Source organism: Helianthus annuus, chromosome 9, assembly GCF_002127325.2.
Source record: "Helianthus annuus cultivar XRQ/B chromosome 9, HanXRQr2.0-SUNRISE, whole genome shotgun sequence".
NCBI lineage: Eukaryota > Viridiplantae > Streptophyta > Magnoliopsida > Asterales > Asteraceae > Helianthus > Helianthus annuus.
In genome coordinates, this window is record NC_035441.2 from 178,593,314 (window position 1) to 178,615,907 (window position 22,594).

Genomic DNA, 22,594 nt, shown 5'->3' on the forward strand with positions numbered 1-22,594 from the left:
AAAAAATTTATGGTCTTTTTCAGGTGAGTAGGTGACATACATCTTTATAATTTATAATAGTGATTTAAGTTGAGGCCTAAGCGTGGAGGTAATGTACTCCTAACCTCGGATTTTTTTATTATTTCTTTTCTTAGTATCTAAACAATCTCTAAACTTAGAAATAGATTATTGTTATCCCTCTAGTTCCTAAATGATGTCTTCAATAAGATACGCTATGAGAAGCCCAAGATGCAATTCTTCTATAAAAAAAAAACTGTTTGGGATAGCTTTTGAGATTTACCACTCAGCTGATTCACCCGTCGGTACCTGAAGGATATGTCTTTCTTCTACTTAGGACACAATTAGGGTTGTAGTAAGCTCATGCTTCGCCACGGGAGGCATTTTTTCTGTGTGATGCTGTGGTGATTCAGTTTGTATCGTTTTGGTTCATTGCACATAGAAAACTCAATCGGTATCGTTTTGGTTCGTTGCGATCCTTTGGTTATTGCTTTAAAACCAACTGGTCCCGTCTTGAGTTTGATCCCGACAAACACCAATATTTTAGTTATTTATTTTATTTTAATAGTATATATAATATAATGTTTTTATAACTTATTTATTTTATTTTAATAGTATACTAGAATTACCACCCGCCGCAATGCGGCAGGGGATTCGTTAGGCAAATGTTTCTCACATGATCACGAGCGAGTGTGTAAAACCGAGAAAAAAATAACTAAGTCGATATCTGACTCGCGCATTGCGACGGACCTATCAAATGGGGAAATAGATGCACTGCGACGGGTCAGTCAAACGTGAAAAAAATAGATGAAAAAACGTTGAACCTCACACGCACGTTACGGCGTGTTAACTCGGAAATTTAGAATGACACGTTAAACGGAGAACTTGTGAAAGATGAAAAGTATAGGGACCAAAGTTGAAAGTAAAAAAGTGTTGAGATTAAATTGCAAAAGATGAAAAGCTTTGGGTTGAAATTAAAAAAAAATTAAAAGGGAAATTGAAAAAGATGAAAAATTTTGAATTAGAAGTAAAAAATCAAATTAATTAAAGGGATTAAATTACCAAAGATTGAAACTTTAGACTTAAATTGCCAAAGATTGAAACTTTAGAGTTAAAAAAGAAATCAATTTCATGTAGACTTAAATTATTGCCAAAGATTGAAACTTTAGAGTTGAAAAGAAAATCAATTTCAAATTATGAAAACAAAAGAGATAAAGAGATTTATTTAAATTGATGTTTAATATTATTATTATTATTATTATTATTATTATTATTTTACAGAAGAGATAAATAGAAAAATAAATATGAGAAATTACCAGAGAATGACATGTGTACAAAAAGGATTTTTGTTTATTAGTATAGAAAGATATAATATAATAACTTTTTTAAATATCTTTAGGTAGTTTTGTAAAGCATAATTATATACACCTTCACATATACATTTAAGTAAAGTTTAAATGATATATAACATTAAATAAAAATAAGAAACTTACACTTAAGTAAACTTTGGGAAAAAAAACAAAATGATAATTTTGCCAAAAAAAAATAAATAATGAATGTCATTTGGTTAAGTGTATTTTAACAAAATCACACTTTCATTGGTTAAGTGTATTTTAACAAAATCACACTTTCATTGGTTAAGTGTATTTTAAGTTTTTAACAAAATCACACTTTCATTGGTTAAGTGTATTTTAACAAAATCACACTATTAAACCTTGTCTTTTTTTAACATACATTTTTTTTTAATCTTCGACATCTTTAATATATTACATTTTTTTAACTCATTTGGCTTTTATCTCTAAACTTGTTTGTGCTGAAATCTATAGGGGTCACCAAACAAAACTACTCTATGATGGGAATGTTTGATAGAACACGAAATAAATAGTATTTTACCATGGAAAATACCCATTTTTTTTTAATCTAAGGGTGAAATGGACGATTAACCCACAAGTACTCTATTAACTGACCAATAGAATTATTTCACCCAATTAATCAAATTCGACCCAAAAGTACTCAATTTGAAGAGAGCCATTAACTCACAACTACTCACTTCCCGTGATACTAAACTTAACTCGATGTTACTCGAGGGAGGCGGGGTAAGGCACCCCCTCCACCCGACATAGGTTTACGTGATTCAAAGCTTAGTTTAAATACACATCACTTAGGGGAGTGGAGATGGTCACTAGTGATATAATTTTATCACTCACAAGCACCCAATCAATTTCCGCCATGTCATCAACCATTTTTCCATCACTCACAACCTTTTTTGGGGGCAATGGTCATCACTAACAACACCCAACAATAAACCCCCACACCCCCTCACATCCATTTATCACGCTCAAGCCGTAACACGTTGATTTTATCACGGTCTTGATGTATCACGCGTTGAAAAAGTAGGTGGCGGTGGGAATTGTTCTTGTATCACGCGTTGAATTTGTGTATCACGGTGCTATAACGCACCGCCCCCACCTGCCTTAATCCTTAAATAATTTTGTATTTAATACACAAAGATCTGTACAATTTAATAGATTTAAATTCAACTTGTTTTAATATGTTCAGCCCTTGGCACTACCGATATGCCATCAATTGTTCATCAACCCTTGTCCTCAAGTTCTTCAACTTTGATGTTGTGCTTAAGTTAATCAGAACACCACATTCATGGTTGGAACGTGTGTCGCCCGTCTTGTGTCGACACATTAACACTATTTTGTTCATTATTAATGAATAGTTAATGTGTTAGTTATGATTTACTAAATCAGTATTATCACAACAATACATTTAAATGCTTGAACTCATCAATTTAGAAGACTGGCCATTTTCAACTTATTTGACCCATTATATATTCTTATGTTCCCCTTAAAGTCAAGGGGAACAAGATGCAATCTCAGCCCTTAGATCAAGCCAAGATTAAATCCTGACCGTTATAATTCAGGAAAAGATGGGGAAGTTTATTTTGGTTTCACTTTGACCGTGCGAAATTGTTGGAACTCCACGTTCTATATGAAATTTGAAACCTCTGTTCTATCTTCTAGAAGGAGCAGTTCAGGGGGGTTGAAGACCCTCTCTCATGTATAGGAGCAATTATCGGAAACAACGGGGGATCGGTTTTTGTAACCTACTATGTACAGTTTTTCACATCTTCGCAACCCTATATACAACCCCACGTCTACCCTCATCCCTGTCTCTTCTACAATCGTTTCTAATTGCTATCTTCACATGGAGATACTTCTCAATTCTCATTATACCCTAATCGGCGATCAACACCAACAATACTCCATACGCCATTGCGTCTTCCACTCTTCACCAAAAAAGTTGAATAATAATTTCGAAATGCTGAAGTGAAGAACCCTCTGCCAGGCTTTTTTTATTGCAATACGATTGACGAAGATGTTTCTTTCTCAAAAATCATTGGCTCAAAAGCTTCAAATCGATGCCCTTGTCTGATGCTCAGGTATAATTAGGGTTTGTTCATTTTAGCCCCTTGTGATTTCTGTTTTTTAATTTCGTTTCTGTTTATCGTTCTTGGGTTGTTCAATTTGTGTTATAAAACTTTGATTACAAGCAGTCCAGAAGAAGCTTCTGGGTGGATACATGTAGTTGCAGCGGCAACAGGTACAAACTCAAAAAGATGGTAACCATTTAGATAAGACATAATGTGAATTTGTTTATCTATAAATATATGAAAAGTTTTTTTTTTTTTTTTTTTTTTTTTTTTTTTTTTTTTATGAATTTAAGCCCTTGATAATACTATAAATTTGTATTCACATATTAAATGTTTCTAAAAATGTCATGGATACGAATTGTGTTACTGGACCTTATCTTCAACAATGTTTTTGCTGGCTCTTTGTTTATATTTCTAAAAAAACAAGACTCATAATAGTTATACAATAAACTAAACAAGGTCAATTGATGTTGAGGAAAGAAATATGACCACGTATATGGGTATTACGAGATAGATTTAGTATTTTGTGATGATATTCACAAAATATCGAGTGAACTCATGCTCTTGGGTATTGACCTTCCTGACCTTTTTATTGTGGAAGTAACCGAAATATATTGTTTTGAAAGGAAGCGTGGCTTTTTGAAGAGCCGCTAAGTATAAAGTTCCCAAACCTTTTTCATCTAGAGCATCATAAAATGTTTTAATATCTGAGCGGGTCAAGATGGATTGTTGGGGTATACTTTTATTTTTTAACTGGTTGAGGCAGCCAAAAATAATGATGCAGAGAAGGCTGACGTAAACCAATTAACTGCAGCAGTTATGGCTTTTGATTTCAGGTTGGGGGGATGACAAGTGGACCTGGATAGCGGATTCCAGGCAGTTTTCGGTGATAAGAGCTCCGCTCACCGTCTGCGTCATTTCATCTTGACACTCTTCACGATTCAGGTAATTCGTCGTTCAATTGTTGGTGGTGTGATTATGTTACGTTCAAGTGAACTTGTAGTATATTAATACTGAAACTGAAATTAGTTATTATTTGATAATTTTTTGTTGTTCTATCATTTTCTTCATAAGATTTGTCGGATAATCAGTAGGTTAATTGGACTTATTATATAAAGTGAAAGTAGCAAAGCATTCATTTCTCAGCTTTTTTCATATAACGATTATTCGCCATGCGTGATGCTGTTCACTGAGTGATTATAAGGTAAATTAGCTCATTGATTGTATAGTTTCAGTTTCATTTGATTTTGATGCAAAATGGATGTGGTTTTTCAGTTTATTTGTGTAGTGTTATTAGAGTCTACTTTGGTATGATCAAGTTGAGGATAATAGGATATTACTAACTAATGTAAACATAAATATCGCACAGGTGACAGATGAGTGTCAAAAATTTTGGTTTTTCATGAAGAGGCAGATAGTACTTAACATTGGCCTTATCCTAACGAAAGCCTTAACTAGGTTTCAGGTAATTCTTTTATTTTTTAGTCTTATGTTAATAAATTCAACTGTTTTTTTTTTCTCTGGTATTAAGCTTCAAGTTCAGTGTTTGGGACATGGGTCAATGCATACTTTTAGTATTGTTCATTATCTGTCATGATGGTCAAGGATGATGGTATAATGCTATATATTGTTTTTTGAACATTATAAGTTATAATTATTGTTTCATTAAATATGATTACAAAGCCAGATTATTATAATCATAATCTGAGTGTTTTAAAAACTGTTAAGATGTTTTAACTTTTATGCATTTGGAAGAACTTCAAACAACACACATCTCACCTGCTTAAGTTTTTCATGGAAGGCCTTATCCCACAAGAAGCCATAAATTATGTTGACTTGATCACTAAATGTACCGACATAGAAAGAGCCAGTTTCATAAAAAGCACTTCTCAATGTGAGATTGGTTGATTTGGTGGGTCTGACAATGGGTCAAACGGTTCAGTTTGAGACTGAGATGGATCATCTTTAGTTATGTACCAAAGGTTGTGTTGAATCGGCATTTGATTTATTCAGTTGAGATAAGCCGCAATCTAAACGATTGAAACATTAATAATAGGTTGGATTGAAGCATTTCATGCTAAAACACTATTTTAAACAACTAATGTTTTTGTTTAGAATGAATGCAAGGAAAAAATACCTATGTTACAATGACACTAAACCACCCGTCCACCGGACGGGTATAAAACTAGTTAGACATGCCCTTGTAGCTAATTTTTTATTTGACCCGTTTAATAAGCTCATTCATAATATACAGGTCATATTGCTACCTCCAGTAATACAGGTCGTCTGCAACCCAACTTCTATAGCAGGAAAAAACAAGCTCAATTTGGTTGTCGGAACCAACTCAGCTGCACATTTCCAAGAATTACCTTGATTATTTTCTGTTTACAATGTGCAAACCGCAATTCATAGGCAAATATATCAAAGATTTGGGTAAAAGAGCAAGAACTAGTTTCAAGATCATAGTCTGATTCAAGAAAGTATGCTGATTTTCTCCGTTTTCAACTTCCTTCTACGGTCTCTCATCAGGAACACACTTTGTGTTAGTGATAAGGAGATTATGATACGAACCCGTGGGTCACGGGTCGACCCACTTCTCGTGCGCAGCTCCAGATGGGTATTTGACCCATTTAATTATTAGCAGGAATTGGTTTTGGGAGCAAGTAGTGGGCCGTTTTCTAGCAATTAATTATCTTATCTTCTTCTATGTTAGATAGGGTAGAATAGGTAGTGTTTTAGGTGCCAAAAAGAGGCGACTTTGCTATTTGCAACTGGATAAACTGGATGCCGATTAAAATAAACTGCTTTGCCTGGAGACTAGTTCAAAAAAGGATCCCGGTGAAGCTTAATTTGGTGTCCAGAGGGATTTCGATCTCCTCCGATAGCTGCGCTTCCTGTGCCGAGGGGGAGTCGGTTCAGCACATTTTCCTTTCATGCACGGATGCTAAGAGGATTTGGCGTGCGGTTTCGATGTGGTGCGGGTGGGATCTTACGGGTTGGGACAGCATCAATGCTTTGTTTGATAGCGCTTCAGAGCCAGCTAGGATGTCAGAAAGAAAGTGTCTTTTGGCAATCATCTTCTCTACGTGTTGGTTTATTTGGAAGGCAAGAAATGACCGAACGTTTAACAACTTAAAGAGGACGGAGTATGTTCGGGACGAGATTATCTCCAATTTATTTAGATGGGTGGTGAACAGGTCTAAGCATTCTAACCTTTGCTGGGAGGAGTGGGTCAAGAGTCCTATGTCATGTTTTTAGTTCTGTTTGTTGTTTCTGTGGGTCTTGCTTTATCTGTTCTGTACCTCCTGCAGCATTCTAGCTTCTTGCTAGAGTGCTTTGGCTTCTTATTATAATACTTCAGTGCTGTGCCTTCCAAAAAAAAGGTAGCGTTTTAGGTGTCTATGTTTATTATATAAAATTAGGGTTTTTATACCTTTGTAATGGAGATTTAATCCTCCTCGAATCGAATTCGATTATTCTATCAATTTCAAGTTTCTATCAGATTATGTCTCAGTGACACTTTTAGTGGGTGATATTTTCAAACTATTTCCTTTTTGTTCTTGCTTTGCTTCTATTTGTGCCAGTTGAGCGCTGCCCATGTTAGGAAAAATGGTGGCATCTTTGCCATCCTACGTATATCCCAAACGTTGACCAGCCTAGGGTCCGTGCTTGTGACAGTTGATTCATTCATATATTTACTACTTGTAAGTTATCAAGCAGCATACATGTTCATTTTCCAGAACTTGTACTGAAATAACAATAAACTGGACACTGATATGAAAGTAATGAAATGACAATACATATGAACATAAGATTGGTATTAAGGAGTTGATAATTATTCCACCAACATAATATACACAAGTTAGCAGTCAAGTAATCCTGACCTTGACACTAGCCGGCTAAACCCGAGCCCACGGTCAACACAACTTCAGTATGCAGCCACTTTAGCAGACTCACAACCATCAACATCCACCCAAACCTCATTCAACCTCCCGAAAAACTTAAGCGGAGAATTATACTGCGCAATCGAGTACGCAAAGTTACTAGCCGAAGACGTAGAGTATCCCGACCCCCTCAAGCTGGTCTCCAGCTTCCCAGCCTCTTCAACCGTGTTCTTATCTCTCGCGAAACCGGAGAACTGGCGGACCGCTTTACAAGTTGTGGTCCATGAATCAGGTTTAAGGTTAAGTTCAGGCAGAGGCAGTGGAGGTGTGGCTTGAAACTTGTCAGGTAAGTAGAAATGGACAACATATGCTGATGAATCAAGAGGCCCTGCTCCAGGAACAATGCTTGTTAAAACCGGTATAGTCATCGCTACACGCGAATTGTTTAAATTTGCACCTTCTATATACTGGAACAACCTGTATAACCATATCAGTTTATAGGTTAGGGTTTTGTGGATACATTTAATTAATTATACAAATTATGAGCAATTGTATTCGAAAGATAATAAAACAGCTGGGTAATAATAATATTATGAGGGGGGGGGGGGGGGTGGAGGGACCTGTGGAAGCCATCGTTGGTGGCTTTTCGAAAGGATGTTTCTTTGACGGGTGCGGTCATCCAGACTGAGTCTTTGTATAGTCTGATCTCGAAGTCTGATTCGGCGTGGATTACGGTATATGGTGGAGATTCATAAGCGTGAGTAAAGCCTAAAGTGCAGAGGATGGTGATGATTGCAAAGAAGGTGAAGTTCATCTTCTTCCTGAGTAGAAGAAGGTTGGTTCCGTCAATGGTTTTATGTTTTGGAGTGTTTGGGAAGGATAATGATTCCAATTTTTAACGTAATTATATGAATAATATTCATTTTAATATTGTATAAAACTAGTAGATGCCCCGCCCGTGTTGCGGGGCGATGAACAAATAATTCTCAACCAATTAAAAAAAGACTACTATAATTTTGCTAGGAAAAAAAACAAAAACGATGATAAGACCGTAATTTTGAGCTCAGGGCAAAACTGTAATTTTTCAGGACTAATGAGCTAGTGTTAGGCAACCCCTTGACACGAAAAAAAATTAAATCGAGTAAACCAATTAAAACAAAAAACCTTATAGTTTTGGTAAAAAAAAAATTAAAACGATGGGAAAAACGTAATTTTTAACTGAGGGCCAAATCATAATTTTAATTCGGGGATAAATTGTAAACGAAATGGACCAACGGGGGAGTGCCAGGAAGTTGCCGGCACGACTGTAATTTTACACTGGGGGCAAACTTGTAATGTCACCAGTAAAACAAACAAAAACGATGGGAAAAATGTAAATTTAAGTTGAGTGTAAAATCGTAACTTGGCTGTGAGAAAAAAAACTAATGGCAAAACTATAAATTTATACGGGGCAAAATCGTAATTTTGAACCGAGGGCAAAATTGGAATTTTTAGCTGGGAGCAAAAGCGTAAATTTATTTTTAAGTGGGGGTAAAAACATAATTTTGAACTGATGGGAAAATCGTATTTTTAAGGGAAAAAAACTAATGGCAAAACTGTAAATTGAAACGGAGCAAAATCGTAATTTTTAATCGGGGGCAAAATTGAAATATTTAGCTGGAAGCATAAGCGTAAATTTATTTTTAAGTGAGAGCAAAAACATAATTTTTTACTGATGGCAAAATCGTAATTTTAAATGGGATAAAATCGTAAATTTGTTGGGCCAATAGGGAAGTGCCAGGCATGTTGAAGTTGCCGCCCATTTAGCCCAATAAAGGGCCTGAACTATTGCCTGGTCGACATCGACACTTGTGAATGTAGTAGTTGATAATATATCATGTATTTGTTATTGCTAAAACTATCTAATATAAATTTAATATTCCAATAAATCCAAATTACTTAAACTTTTGATCAATACTGAGTAGGTTTTTTTACACTTCCGATATGATATGAATATTCGATATAGCAATTGACATTGGTATTGAGTAGGTTTTTTACACTCCCGATATGATATCAATACTTGATATAGCAATTGACGTGTGTTTTAGATCAATCGTACATCATAAAATGAATACAACTATTGGTATCAATATTGTTCGGACGGTATCCATTCGATTTCACATTGTACGATACTGCACTCAATACAATTAAGAACACTGAAAAGAAATTTGTATTAAGAATACAACTTCGTTTGTGATGAAATATATACCGGGATGTTGAAAAGCCTACAACAATTAATACCGGTCCTGATACCAACGTTGTTCAAATGATACCGACTCGTTCATCACAGTATAGAAAAATAAATCAATTATATTTGGTTTATTCGATTTTGTACAAAACCTTTCAAAACTTGCTATGAGAACAGTGGCCCAAGATACGAATGGGCTTAGAAAAACCAGCACTCTGAGAAATGGGCTTCTACAAAACGGTCCAAGACATATACGAAAGGTTCTAGAGATGGACAAAATGTTTTTTTTTTCTTTTTTTGCCAAACCGGTTCGGGTAATAAATTGGTTTTCATTGTGTATATCCGCAAACTTATCCAAATCGAATTGGATCAGACCTAAACCTATACCACAAAATTTTTTTTGAACGGTGAACTTCATTAAAACGGCTAGCCAAGAAAGCGATTATAACATGTACAATGGTAAAACAGCCAAATTCTTTCACATAATAGAGTTAAATCTAGATCGATTCTTAAGCCATAAAAAAGAAAGGGATTTAACTAAAGCCCCAAAATGTATATTTATTTCAATATTTATTTGTAAAAATATATAAACTAAAGAAAAATAACTGAAATTCACTATTTTATTTAATATTTAAAATATTAGAAAACCATAAATGCATTGAAAAAAACTACAGGTGGTGAAGCCATTTCACATAAATCAAAGTTGCACCAAATTTTCGGATTTCTTTTTTAGGTCATGCGTAGTCATAACGCCTCTTTGTGGGCGTTATGCGACACGTGGCGCGTCACGTGTACGGGTGGGCGTTATGGGGCGTTATGCATTTAAGCCCGTAGTCATAAAGCCCCCGTCTAATCATTACTCAATTATTAATTTCTACTTTTTTATACTTATTTTCTAACTTTATAAAATTAAAATTCATTTCATTAAATTAAAAAAATATTACACTAAAATAAAAAAAAAACATTACACTTAAATAAAAAAAATTACAATTAAAAAATATATTTTTCTTCCTCTTCGTTTTCTCCGGCATCCAAACCTTCGTCTTCAAAGTACCCATCTTCGAATTCCTCAACCTCTTCTTCCTCGGAATCTTCTTCGTCGTCATTGTTGTATCGAATTGGGCGAATCGCCCAAGCATGCTCAATCAAATCCGCCTTCAACGTGTTATGTATTTCCCTAGATCGCAATAGTTGAGCATTTGCGAGTCTCTCTTCCATTGTTGCTTGGGTTCCTTCGACTAAATCTTCCGGAATATAGTTTTGGCATATCGCTTTTCCATCATCCTCAATGATCATATTATGCAAAATGATGCAAGCATACATGGTCATTCGTATTCTATCCTTATGCCACATGCGACAAGGATTTCTGATAAAATGTCATCGTTGCTGTAGAACCCCAAAACACCTCTCGATATCCTTTCTTGAAGACTCTTGTAATTTTTTAAAATACTTTCTTTTCTCATCGAACATTTCAGAAAACGTTTTAACAATAATCGAATACTCCGGTATATACCATCGCCCAAATAGTAGCCATGCTCGTAGTCGTTCCCGTTAGCATGAAAACCGGCCTTTGGTATAGTTCCAGAAATGTAGCTCTCTAATAATGGTGAAGCCTCTATTGTATTAATATCGTTAAAACACCCGGCTACACCAAAGAAGGCCGACCAAACCCAAAGGTCGTATGACGCAACAGCTTGTAATAACAAAGTTGGTCCTTTTTGATCACCCCGTGTATGTTGACCTCGCCATGCGGTTGGACAATTATACCAACGCCATTGACGACAATCCAAGCTACCAATCATGCCGGGTATTCCATGCTTTTCTAGATGCACCTCATATATTTGTTGAAGGTCGTTCCACGTGGGATTTCTCAAATAACGTTTTCCATATAACTCGCATATACCTAAAATATAATTTAATATATAAAAGTTTTACTAGTAAGCTACTAAAAAATCAATATATAAAAGTAAGTAAATAAATAAAAGTCAATAAAAAATACCATAGCAAAAATGTTTCAAGCAATCTCGGGTTGTTTTCTCCGCCATCTTCAAGTACTCGTCGTTGATGTCGTACGTGTTTCCGTATGATAATATACGTAACGCGGATGTCACCTTTTGAATTGAGGTGAAGCCTAAATATCCTCGTGCGTCCATTCTTTGCTTAAAGAAATCATACTTATTTTCCAAATCATTAGCAATGCGCAAAAATAATCTTTGGTTCATCCGAAAACGCCGTCTAAAAACATTGGGTCCGTGAACCGGTGTCGCATCAAAATAGTCTCTCATCAAACGCTCGTTCGCGGCTTCACGATCTCGCAAGATATAGGTGCGCCGCAAGATGGGTCGTGGAGGGGGAGTAGGCCGAACGTGCTCAAATGCTTGTATCACAAAAGTACATGCACTCGTAACCGCTTCTTCCTCCTCCGCGTCTTGTTCGGGTGAAAAAAATCTTCAGTAAATATCGGTGAACGAGTCTTCCGACGGGGAACCATTTTTTTTTAATAGGGTGGGAGTAGCTTCAAAACTTTTTAAAAAATATATAGAGAATGAGAGAATATTTGAGTATGATTTGATAAAAAAATGGAAGAGTTGAGAGTTATTTATAGTGTGAAAATAAATAAATTGAATTTTTTTTATAGAATATGACCGTTTATTAACGGTCAAAAAATCAAAATCACATTTCAAAACGCCACTATATTTATCGCGCCACCCACCCATTTTGCTTTGATAGCGCTCCACGTTTCGGTGTGCCCGGCACTATGCAGGGGCATACCGCCTCACTACGTATGACCTTAGCCATCATATGAACCACCATACAATTTGAAGATGGACCACAACCAAAAAAAAAATTATGCATTTGATGAAGCCATTTGAGACCTTTCTTTAACGTAACGAAAACATCCCAATACATATTTATACTAACATATTGCCATATTGGGGGCAAAAGTGTAAAATAAAAAATAAAAAATGAGGGTAAAAAATGACCCCCAAGGGAAATAATGACGGCTATATTAACGTTCAAATTATTCCGACGGAAAAGTTGATGAAAGCGGGTTTTTATCAATCCCTGAACCGGTTCGGGCTCAAATTAGTTTTTTAAACGAAATTGCGAACCGGTACATGAATCGGCATGTGGGTTTGGCTCAAACCGTTTTTTGATGGCATTGGGTCAGGTATAAACCGGTTTGACGGGCCCATACCAGTTTTGTTGTCCATCTCTACTAGCTGAGCACCTGAGCTGACAGCTGACATAAACAAATTGACGAATTTTAGCTAAAATCACAAAATTTATTTGGGTTATAATTGCTATTTTATGGTTTAAATGGATAAAAATTCAAAAACCTCGCTAAAACAAAGCGACATATCACCCAAATATATTTTAAGTAAACATTTTAGAAGTTTTATTCAAAAGAAATTATATTACTATTTAATCCTATATTTAATATATTTTTATATTTAAATTTAAAGTATATACAAAATTAAAATCAGATAACAATGTATTTGTCGACTAGTTATCCACTTGAGGAATGGTGTAACTTGCATATATTACCATTATTTTTTGGTCATATAACTACTTTTGGTCGGAAGTTGAAATTGGAGGATGAGTTTATTTAGTAGTAGGTTTCGTAAAAAAGAAAAAAGGTTTATATATACCTTAGAGAACACATCATCTAAGATGAAGGTGACCACCCTAAAAGCAAACCCAAAGTTGCAGATGGAGCACATTCTCCTGCGCATGGCAAATCACTTTATACTTTTTTTGGTTTATATATACCTTAGAGAACACATCATCAGATAACAATGTATTTGTCGACTAGTTTACCTATGTGAGTGAGGTTTTTATAATATGAAGAGTATAAAAAGTGGTTGTGAGTGGAGGAGAGAGAAAATGTTACTGTTCATCTGTATATTTGAAAAGACACTGTTTACCCCCTATAATTTTTTAATATATTTTGAAAGTGGTTGTGAGTGAAGAAGAGAAAAAAGATAAGGCTGGCAAATCGTGTCTTAACAGGTTTAACAGGTTTCTGACGGCGCGCACATCATAAGTTTCAAACATGATTACGACTCGTTTAACTACTTTCTACCTCATGTTTATAAAACAGTTTTATGTTTTAAGTACAAAGATGAATAAATGATAGATCCTAACATTGTAATTTTAATTATTTTAAAAATTAAAAAAGTCAAAGGGTGTATTTTTTAGTCAAACAGGTCTAATCGTGTCTTAACAGGTACCCAATTACCAGCCCTAAAAAAAGATAATGATAAAGGTATAAAAATATATTATTTAATTGAAAAGGAGAGAGAAAATATAGTGTATTTTAGTGTAATTTAGGGTGAAAAAAAGGGTGGAATAGATGTGAATGCTCTGATTAAAGCAGTTTGGGTTGCCACCTTTTTTTCATTTCTTTTTTCTGAGATTTGATCTTTATAAAGGTTAATGTGTTTAATATTACACAATCATATTGTTATTTTGATTGGTGATTTATGGTAGAAGGTTTGTGATTGGTGTTTTTTTTTTAATTATTTTATACACTAACAAAAAAAGGTGAGGCCTTTTCCACGCCCAACGCTACCCTGTGTTTTTTTTTACCACATCCTTTTGCTAACGTGACTGCCAAATGACGCTTAATGTCTTCTTTTCATGCCCTCCCACTTCGTATAGTCTAAAGAACACAACATGTTATGAGCCGGCAAACCCATAAACAAGTCCATAATTTTTGTGAAGATACGACCAAAACCGGCATATTTCCTTACTAGAGGTATCATCCATATAATTAACCCTTTTTATTACGGTTTTATAAACTAGTTTATTTAAATTTCTTAGAATTAACGGTATTAATGTGTATTTAAGATGTTTATTAATAAAATGCTTAGAAGATAGAATTTATATTAAATACTTTCTTTGTTCGATTCCCACAACCGGGGGGAGGGGGGGTTCCTTCTGAATTGGTGTATAGACATTATAGCCTAATGAAAATGGATATGATCGGGTGGTTCCGCTGGTGGCACGATGATACTCCAGTAGTCTATCAATGATCCAAAATTTATTGTTCAAAAAAAAAACTTTATTTCTTCATAAACTAATTGGCGATACTTACGCACCATAGTGAGAGTATTAAAATATGTAAGCCCCAGTTTCAACGATTTATATATTAGTATCCACCCATGGAAAAAAATTTCACATCAAACTGTTGATAAAAACAATCATGTCACAAAGACAAGACTGAAATTTTATAAAACATTATATTTTAAAAGTTTTAAGAGGAAAAAAACACAATAAAAAACAAAACCTTTAAGGACCGTTGACAACTTGAACGTTTGTGCTTCAATGACTTGTACATTATCACACACAGTATATTCGGAATTTTATATAATATCATATTTTAAAGTTACAAGAGAACAAATAAACAAAAACATAAAAAGGTGTATGGGTGGATCACGTGGCATAATTGGTTAAAATAACAAAGACAGAAGGGTTATAAGACCATGCGTAGTGGTTATGGTGAATAATGCCCCATTCTTGGGCGTTTTCCGCCACGTGTCGTCCTAGTCAGCAAAGGGGCGTTTTGAAGAAATGGACGTAGTGGGATAGTGCCCCCACCCTTGGCGTTGTTCGACACGTGACACTCCCATAATTACCCAATTATTATTATTTTTTAATTATTAAAGCAAAGTATATTCAATTAAAACAGCCATTGGCCAATACACAAGGGCTCGAGTGTTTTAAAAACAAGGCCGTTCACAAAATTTGGTTAAAAACGTCCTGGGGGCGGTGGCTCGAGCATGCTCGGGCGTTGTTTATTAAAAAACGCTTCATTTTAGAACGAGTACACATGGTCTAAGTTATAACACGTAACACATTCTAAGGTTTCTTATATATGCTTTATATACTTGTACCTTTGCTTGAAAGGGTTGTAAGTTATAACACGTAACAGATAGCTTACATATTTTGTACATTGATGCTTTACCTTTAATGACGTGTAAATTCAATCTATACTATATTATAATGCATGAGAGAGTGGTATTTTAAGATACCCAAAAAATAAGAACTTTTCCCCCACTTTATTTATAGAAAAACCTCTAAAATGTGGCTAGTTTGGTCTTTTAAACACCATTTATTTTTTAGCCCTAAACTTATCTATCTATACTATATTATAATGCATGAGGGAGGGGTATTTTAAGATACCCAAAAAATAGAACTCCCCCCCTTTATTTATAGTAAGACCCCTAAAATGAGGGTAATTTGGTCTTTTAAACACTATTTATTTTTTAGTCCCTAAAATTATTACACTTAAATCCCTAAGGTTTTATATAAATTATCGATAATTAGTTACAATTCATCCATCGACAACAAACTTATAATTTTTTACGTATTCTTGACATATCTTATAAACTATACTGTTTAAAAAAATCCAAAGATAGGATGACGCCCTATGTGACAATCCGAACTTTTAAGGTTAGCGATGCCTAATTCCATGATCGTTTAACTAGCGTTGTTACGCTTAATCACGTGCACGTCATATTAAATTATTTGAATCATGATTGATAGTTATTGTTTGTGCAAGAATTAATTTATTGAAAACCTGTATTTGTTTTCCTTGACTCAAACCTTTAGAGCCCAAATCAAAAATAAAATAGAACTCAAGTGGGTTCGGCCCACTTGTTCCGAATATACACAGGTTTGTGTATGATCCTCATATAACTCTCATAATCACATTAAAACAAAACCCTAGTGCTCTATCCTCTCTCTGTTTGACGGCAACCACATCTCGGTTAGTTTTCACTATTGTTTAATCGTTACATGACTGCTGGGTAGATCAATACATATTCGTATACATGAATCTAATTGAGGAAAGTTCTGTGAATTGTGGAATACATGTTCGTATATATATAGAATATGATCTTGTATTGTTGTTAAGAACATAATAATGATTACGTCATTTGATTTAAATGGATAGTCAACTGTAATATGTTTACCGATATATCTTAGCATGCTGATGATGATTTAGTCGACGTGTGAAACAGTAGGATATTAGGGTTGATTAATAAATGTTAGTAATGATCTGATGATAATACTGCTATATGTTTGCTGTTACGTGTGTTGATCAGGATAGAGTATGTTTCTGGGTTAACAGTCGATTATGAAATTGCTGGTATATGATTAGGGTTCTGCGTTCTGTAACTGATGAGGATGATCATGTACCTGGGGAACCTTCAGTGAGGAAGGTTAAGGTTCCTCATGAGGAAGGTTAAGGTTCCTCATGAGGAAGGTTAAGGTTCTTCAGCGAGCGAGGAAGGTTAAGGTTCCTCGTGAACCTGTAAGTACTTAAGGTTCCTCGTAAGGTCTATACGTAACACTAGTTCTGTATGTTAACTCCGTTAGTGTGATAACTCTGTTAGTATGTTAACTCCGTTAGTGTGATAACTCTGTTAGTATGTTAACTCCGCTAGTGTGATAACTCTGTTAGTATGTTAACTCCGTAAGTGTGATAACTCTGTTAGTATGTTAACTCCGTTAGTGTGATAACTCTGTTGGTATGTTAACTCTGTTATGCATATTAAGAATGTAAACCCAATTAGTTTATTAACTGTGTTAAGCTTATTTACTCTGTTAATTTTATTAACTCTGTTAAATTATGTATGCCACTCTGTTAAGTATATAACTCTATTAGTTTGTTAACGCTGTTAGTTAACTAACACTGTTAGCTTGTTATTCCTGATATATATGTTAATCCTGTTAAGTTTGTTAACCTTGTCAAGTATGTTAAAGAATAACCATGTTAGTATAAACTGTGAAGGACATTTATGTGGAACATGAATTGCATGGAAATGATTAACTGCTTACCTGATGCATGATGTTAACCGCCAAACACACTTTGTGACATAGATTGCATGTGAATCGTTACGAACTTAAACTGATTATGTATACGTGCATCCCATAGGACTTGACTGATTACTTGTGAGTACATAATTTAGCATACCGAGCAAACCAAGGTGAGTTCACACTCTTACCAAGGCATGGGATTCCCGGTGGGTTGGGAATGGGATTGAATGATTACTCGTACTTTCATTGCTACTGGTTTACGTACCACTGTCCTCGGGTTAGGAAGGACACCTATAGATACAACTAGACTAGAACACATGGGAAGCCCCCACTAATCTTCGCAAACATGCCTGGGAGGCCGCGATACGAATACTAATCTTCGCAAACATGTCTGGGAGACCGCGATACAAATACAAATACTACTAGTCTAGGATACATGGGAAACCCCCACTAATCTTCGCAAACATGTCTGGGAGACCGCGATACAAATTAATACAATACATGGTTTAAAACACGAACATACGATTTTTACGAAACGAATACTGTAACTAAACAACCAACTGTGAACTCGCTCAACTTTGTTGTTGACTCGTTGTTACATGCCTTGCAGGTCGTTAGGTACTCATGGAGCTTGCACAGGGAGGCGCGGTCGTTGTGGGACATGGATCGTGGATGCCATGTTAAACATTTTTGACATTTCAAACTTATTACTTATGTTGGGTTTTACATTTATGCTTCCGCTAAACATTTGAAATTATACTATTGTTTTGAACACCTTTCATATTGTTTGGTTGAATTACATTTACTACTTACATTGTTCAATATGATTGGTGGCTTGATCCTGGTCATGTCACGCCTCCAAGCGGTGGTACTCCGCGTGTGGATTTTGGGGGTGTGACAGATTAGTATCAGAGCCATTGGTTATAGTGAACTTGGTTTTAATAAGGGGAAAAAGTTTTTGTTAAAACCAGACTATAACCTGTACAGTGCTCAACGATCCACAACGACGCTTCGCTCCACGTGCAAGACTCAACACTATAGGTAATACTGTTCATGTTTACATTGCCTACTTGCTAGATTACATAGAACTTTGCTCATGGTATGCTTAGATAAACGTAACAACTATTGCTTGAGAACACTTGTGTGCTTGCTCTCTTCTGTCATCGCATTTTTCGCGAACCTCTCTCACTTATGTTGCATTTGATATGAAGATCATGGCTGGACGCATTAACATGACTCAAGCCCAGTTGACGGCTCTGATTAACGAACAAGCTGCTGCGGCACTTGCAGCCGCACAAGCAGGAGGTATACCCTGCAGTCGAACTCACTCTAGGATCTTTAGATCCTACACTCCTAAACCAATTCTTGTGTTTAACCTTGTCCTAATTCTTATACACAACAGGTCAGCACGCTCAGCCACCTGTTTGCACCTTCAAGACTTTCATGGACTGTCGTCCTAGCACATTCAGTGGCACTGAAGGAGCAGTTGGACTCCTCCATTGGTTTGAAAAGCTCGAGTCCGTATTTGAGATGTGTGAATGCCCTAAGGCTCGCAGGGTGAAGTACGCCACTGGTACTCTCGAAGGCATTGCGCTGACTTGGTGGAATGCGCAAGTTCAGATGCTAGGGTTGGCAGCTGCTAACGCCACCCCTTAGAATGATTTCAAGGAACTAATCAAGAGGGAATACTGCACACGTGATGACATCCACAAGTTAGAAGTGGAGTTCTTTAATTTGAAAATGACGGGGTCAGAGATTGAGGCATATACGAAAAGGTCGAACGAGCTGGCCATCTTGTGTCCAACTATGGTGGACCCTCCTATCAGGCGCATTGAGTTGTATCTCAAAGGACTGGTACCAGAAATTCAAAGTCTTGTGACATCGGCCAACCTTGCTAATATCCAGGATATTACACGTCTTGCTCATCGCCTCACAGATCAGGCAGTGGAACAGAACAAGCTGCCCAAACGTATCAGTGCTACTAATGCTACTACTTCCGCTACTCCCAGTGACAACAAGCGGAAATGGGATGGGGATTCCAGCAAGGGTTCAGCTACAGCTCAGTCTCAGGCACAGCAGCGGAAGACTGATAACTACCAGAGCCCTGGTCAGCAATTTTCTGGTAGTCAAAGACAGGGTGGATATCGAGGAAACCTCCCAAGGTGCAACACATGCAACCGGCACCACAATGGCCAGTGCAACAAGGGTCGTTGTCAGAGGTGTCTCAAGATGGGTCATGAAGCTAAAGATTACAGGAGCTCACGACCTGCGAATCAGAACCAGCAACAACAACCACCAGTTCCACGAAACCAGCAGCAACAACAGCAGCGAGGCAATAGGGGATGCTTTCAGTGTGGTGTTGAAGGCCACTTCAAGCGGGATTGCCCCCAGTTAAACCAAAATCAGAACAACAACAACAATAATCAGGGCAATGAGAACAACAACGGGGGAAACAATGATGGAAATAATGGCGCCAGGGGTCGAGCGTTTGTGCTGGGTCAGGGTGACGCAAGGAATGATCCTAATGTGGTGATGGGTAAGTTTCTTCTCGACGACTTTTATGTTACTGTATTATTTGATTCGGGTGCGGATACCAGTTATATGTCCCTGAAAGTTAGTCAACTGCTTAAACGCGCACCAACACTTTTGAACACCAAACATGTCGTAGAGTTAGCTAACGGTAAAAGTCTAGAGGCCACACACATAGTTCAGGGTTGTAATCTTATCCTCGCTGGTCAGACTTTCTCTATCGATCTTATTCCCATAGCTCTGGGTAGTTTCGACATCGTCATTGGAATGGATTGGTTATCCCAACAACAAGCAGAGATCCTATGTAAAGAGAAGATTGTTCGTATTCCCCGTTGTGGCAAGGAACCTCTCGAAGTTCAAGGCGAAAAGAGTGGTGCCGTGGTTGGTATCATCTCCTTCCTGAAGGCCCAGAAGTGTTTGCGAAAGGGCCACACTGCCATTTTGGCACTTGTTACTGACGCATCAACGAAAGAGAAGAGATTAGAGGATATTGCAATAGTACGTGACTTTCCTCAAGTGTTTCCTGAAGATTTACCTGGGCTACCGCCTCATCGCCAAGTCGAATTCCAGATCGAGCTAGCTCCAGGAGCAGCCCCAATAGCTCATGCACCGTATCGATTGGCCCCAACCGAATTAGAAGAGCTGTCCAAGCAACTGCAATAACTTTTGGATAAAGGTTTTATTCGTCCTAGCTCTTCGCCTTGGGGAGCTCCATTGTTGTTTGTAAAGAAGAAAGACGGTACCTTCCGTATGTGCATAGATTACCGCGAACTAAACAAGGTGACCGTGAAGAATCGCTATCCTCTGCCACGTATTGATGACTTATTCGACCAGCTGCAAGGGTCGAGCTACTATTCAAAGATAAATTTGAGGTCAGGCTACCATCAACTGAGAGTCCGGGATGAGAACGTCTCCAAAACAGCATTCAGAACTCGCTACGGCCACTACGAGTTTCTAGTTATGCCATTCGGGTTAACAAATGCACCTGCAGTCTTCATGGATCTTATGAACAGAGTGTGCAAACCGTACTTGGACAAGTTTGTTATAGTTTTCATCGACGACATCCTGATCTATTCTAAGAGTCAGGAGGAACACGAGCAGCATTTACGACTTATTTTGGAACTCCTTCGATCAGAACAGTTATATGCCAAGTTTTCGAAATGCGACTCCTGGCTTCGTGAAGTCCACTTTCTAGGCCACGTGGTAAACAAGGATGGGATTCATGTTGATCCATCCAAGGTAGACTCGATTAAAAACTGGCCTGCACCTCGCACACCAACGGAAATTCGTCAATTCTTAGGTTTGGCGGGTTACTACAGAAGGTTCATCAAAGACTTTTCGAAGATTGCGCAACCACTTACTCTACTGACTCAGAAAGGGGTCACCTACCGTTGGGGTGATGCTCAAGAATCAGCGTTTCAACATTTGAAGAATAGACTTTGCAGTGCACCTATTCTTTCATTGCCAGAGGGCACAGACGACTTTGTGGTTTATTGTGACGCATCAATTCAGGGTCTTGGTTGTGTATTGATGCAACGGGATAAAGTCATTGCTTATGCGTCACGCCAACTTAAGATTCACGAACGGAATTACACTACACACGATTTAGAGTTGGGAACTGTTGTTTTCGCACTTAAGATATGGCGACATTACCTGTACGGTACCAAGTGCACCATCTACACCGATCACAGGAGTCTCGAGCATATCTTCAAGCAGAAAGAATTAAAAATGCGCCAACGTCGATGGGTCGAGCTTTTAAACGATTACGAATGCGCGATGAAGTACCATCCGGGCAAGGCAAATGTCGTGGCCGACGCCCTCAGTCGAAAGGATACTACCCTTAGGCGTGTACGAGCGTTGCAACTCACTATTTAGTCTAGTCTCCCTGCACAGATACGAGATGCTCAGGTAGAAGCATTGAAACCAGAAAACGTCAGGGCTGAAGCCTTACGCGGTTCAAGGCAACGGTTAGAACAAAAGGAAGACGGCACCTACTACGTAATAGGACGCATCTGGGTCCCACTTTATGGCAACTTACGTGAGCTTGTAATGGATGAAGCCCATAAGTCTCGCTACTCGGTACATCCAGGTTCGGATAAAATGTACCACGATCTCAGAACTACGTATTAGTGGCCTAGCATGAAAGCCCACATAGCAACTTACGTTAGCAAGTGTTTGACTTGTGCGAGAGTCAAGACGGAATACTAGAAACCATCAGGCCTACTTCAACAACCAAAGATACCACAATGGAAATGGGAGGAAATTTCCATGGATTTCGTTACTGGCTTGCCAAGATCTCAGCGTGGGAATGATACTATTTGGGTGATTGTGGATCGACTCACAAAGTCTGCACACTTCATGGCTATTAAGGAAACAGACAAGTTCTCTACCTTAGCAGACATCTACTTAAAAGAAGTGGTTTCAAGGCACGGGGTGCCAACCTCCATTATTTCCGATCGTGATGCACGTTTTACCTCAGAACTGTGGCAAGCAATGCACAAATCTTTTGGCTCTCGGTTAGACATGAGCATAGCTTATCACCCTCAGACGGATGGGCAGTCTGAACGCACTATTCAAACTCTAGAAGACATGTTGCGAGCATGTGTAATCGATTTCGGCAACAGCTGGGAACAACATCTCCCGTTAGTGGAGTTTTCGTATAATAACAGTTACCACACCAGCATTCAG

The 22,594-nt window shown here is 37.2% G+C and overlaps 1 protein-coding gene and 1 long non-coding RNA gene across 3 annotated transcripts; one reads left to right on the forward strand and one right to left on the reverse strand.

Moving 5' to 3' along the window:
* Positions 1–3,043: 3,043 nt before the first annotated feature.
* On the forward strand, positions 3,044–5,838 carry LOC118482255. 2 transcript variants are annotated; one of them, XR_004868069.1, is made up of 5 exons: positions 3,044–3,448; positions 3,563–3,609; positions 4,276–4,384; positions 4,809–4,904; positions 5,694–5,838. It is a non-coding gene; the product is annotated as an uncharacterized LOC118482255 (long non-coding RNA). The 2 variants fall into 2 exon arrangements; XR_004868068.1 differs by having other exon boundaries at positions 3,044–3,609.
* A 1,350-nt stretch (positions 5,839–7,188) lies between these two features.
* On the reverse strand, positions 7,189–8,226 carry LOC110891134 (heme-binding protein 2). Its single transcript, XM_022138801.2, has 2 exons — positions 7,944–8,226; positions 7,189–7,800 (listed from the first exon to the last, which is right to left on the reverse strand). Exons 1-2 carry the CDS (start codon positions 8,135–8,137, stop codon positions 7,368–7,370), a joined length of 627 nt encoding a protein of 208 aa, XP_021994493.1. The 5' UTR covers positions 8,138–8,226; the 3' UTR covers positions 7,189–7,367.
* Between the last annotated feature and the right edge of the window lie 14,368 nt (positions 8,227–22,594).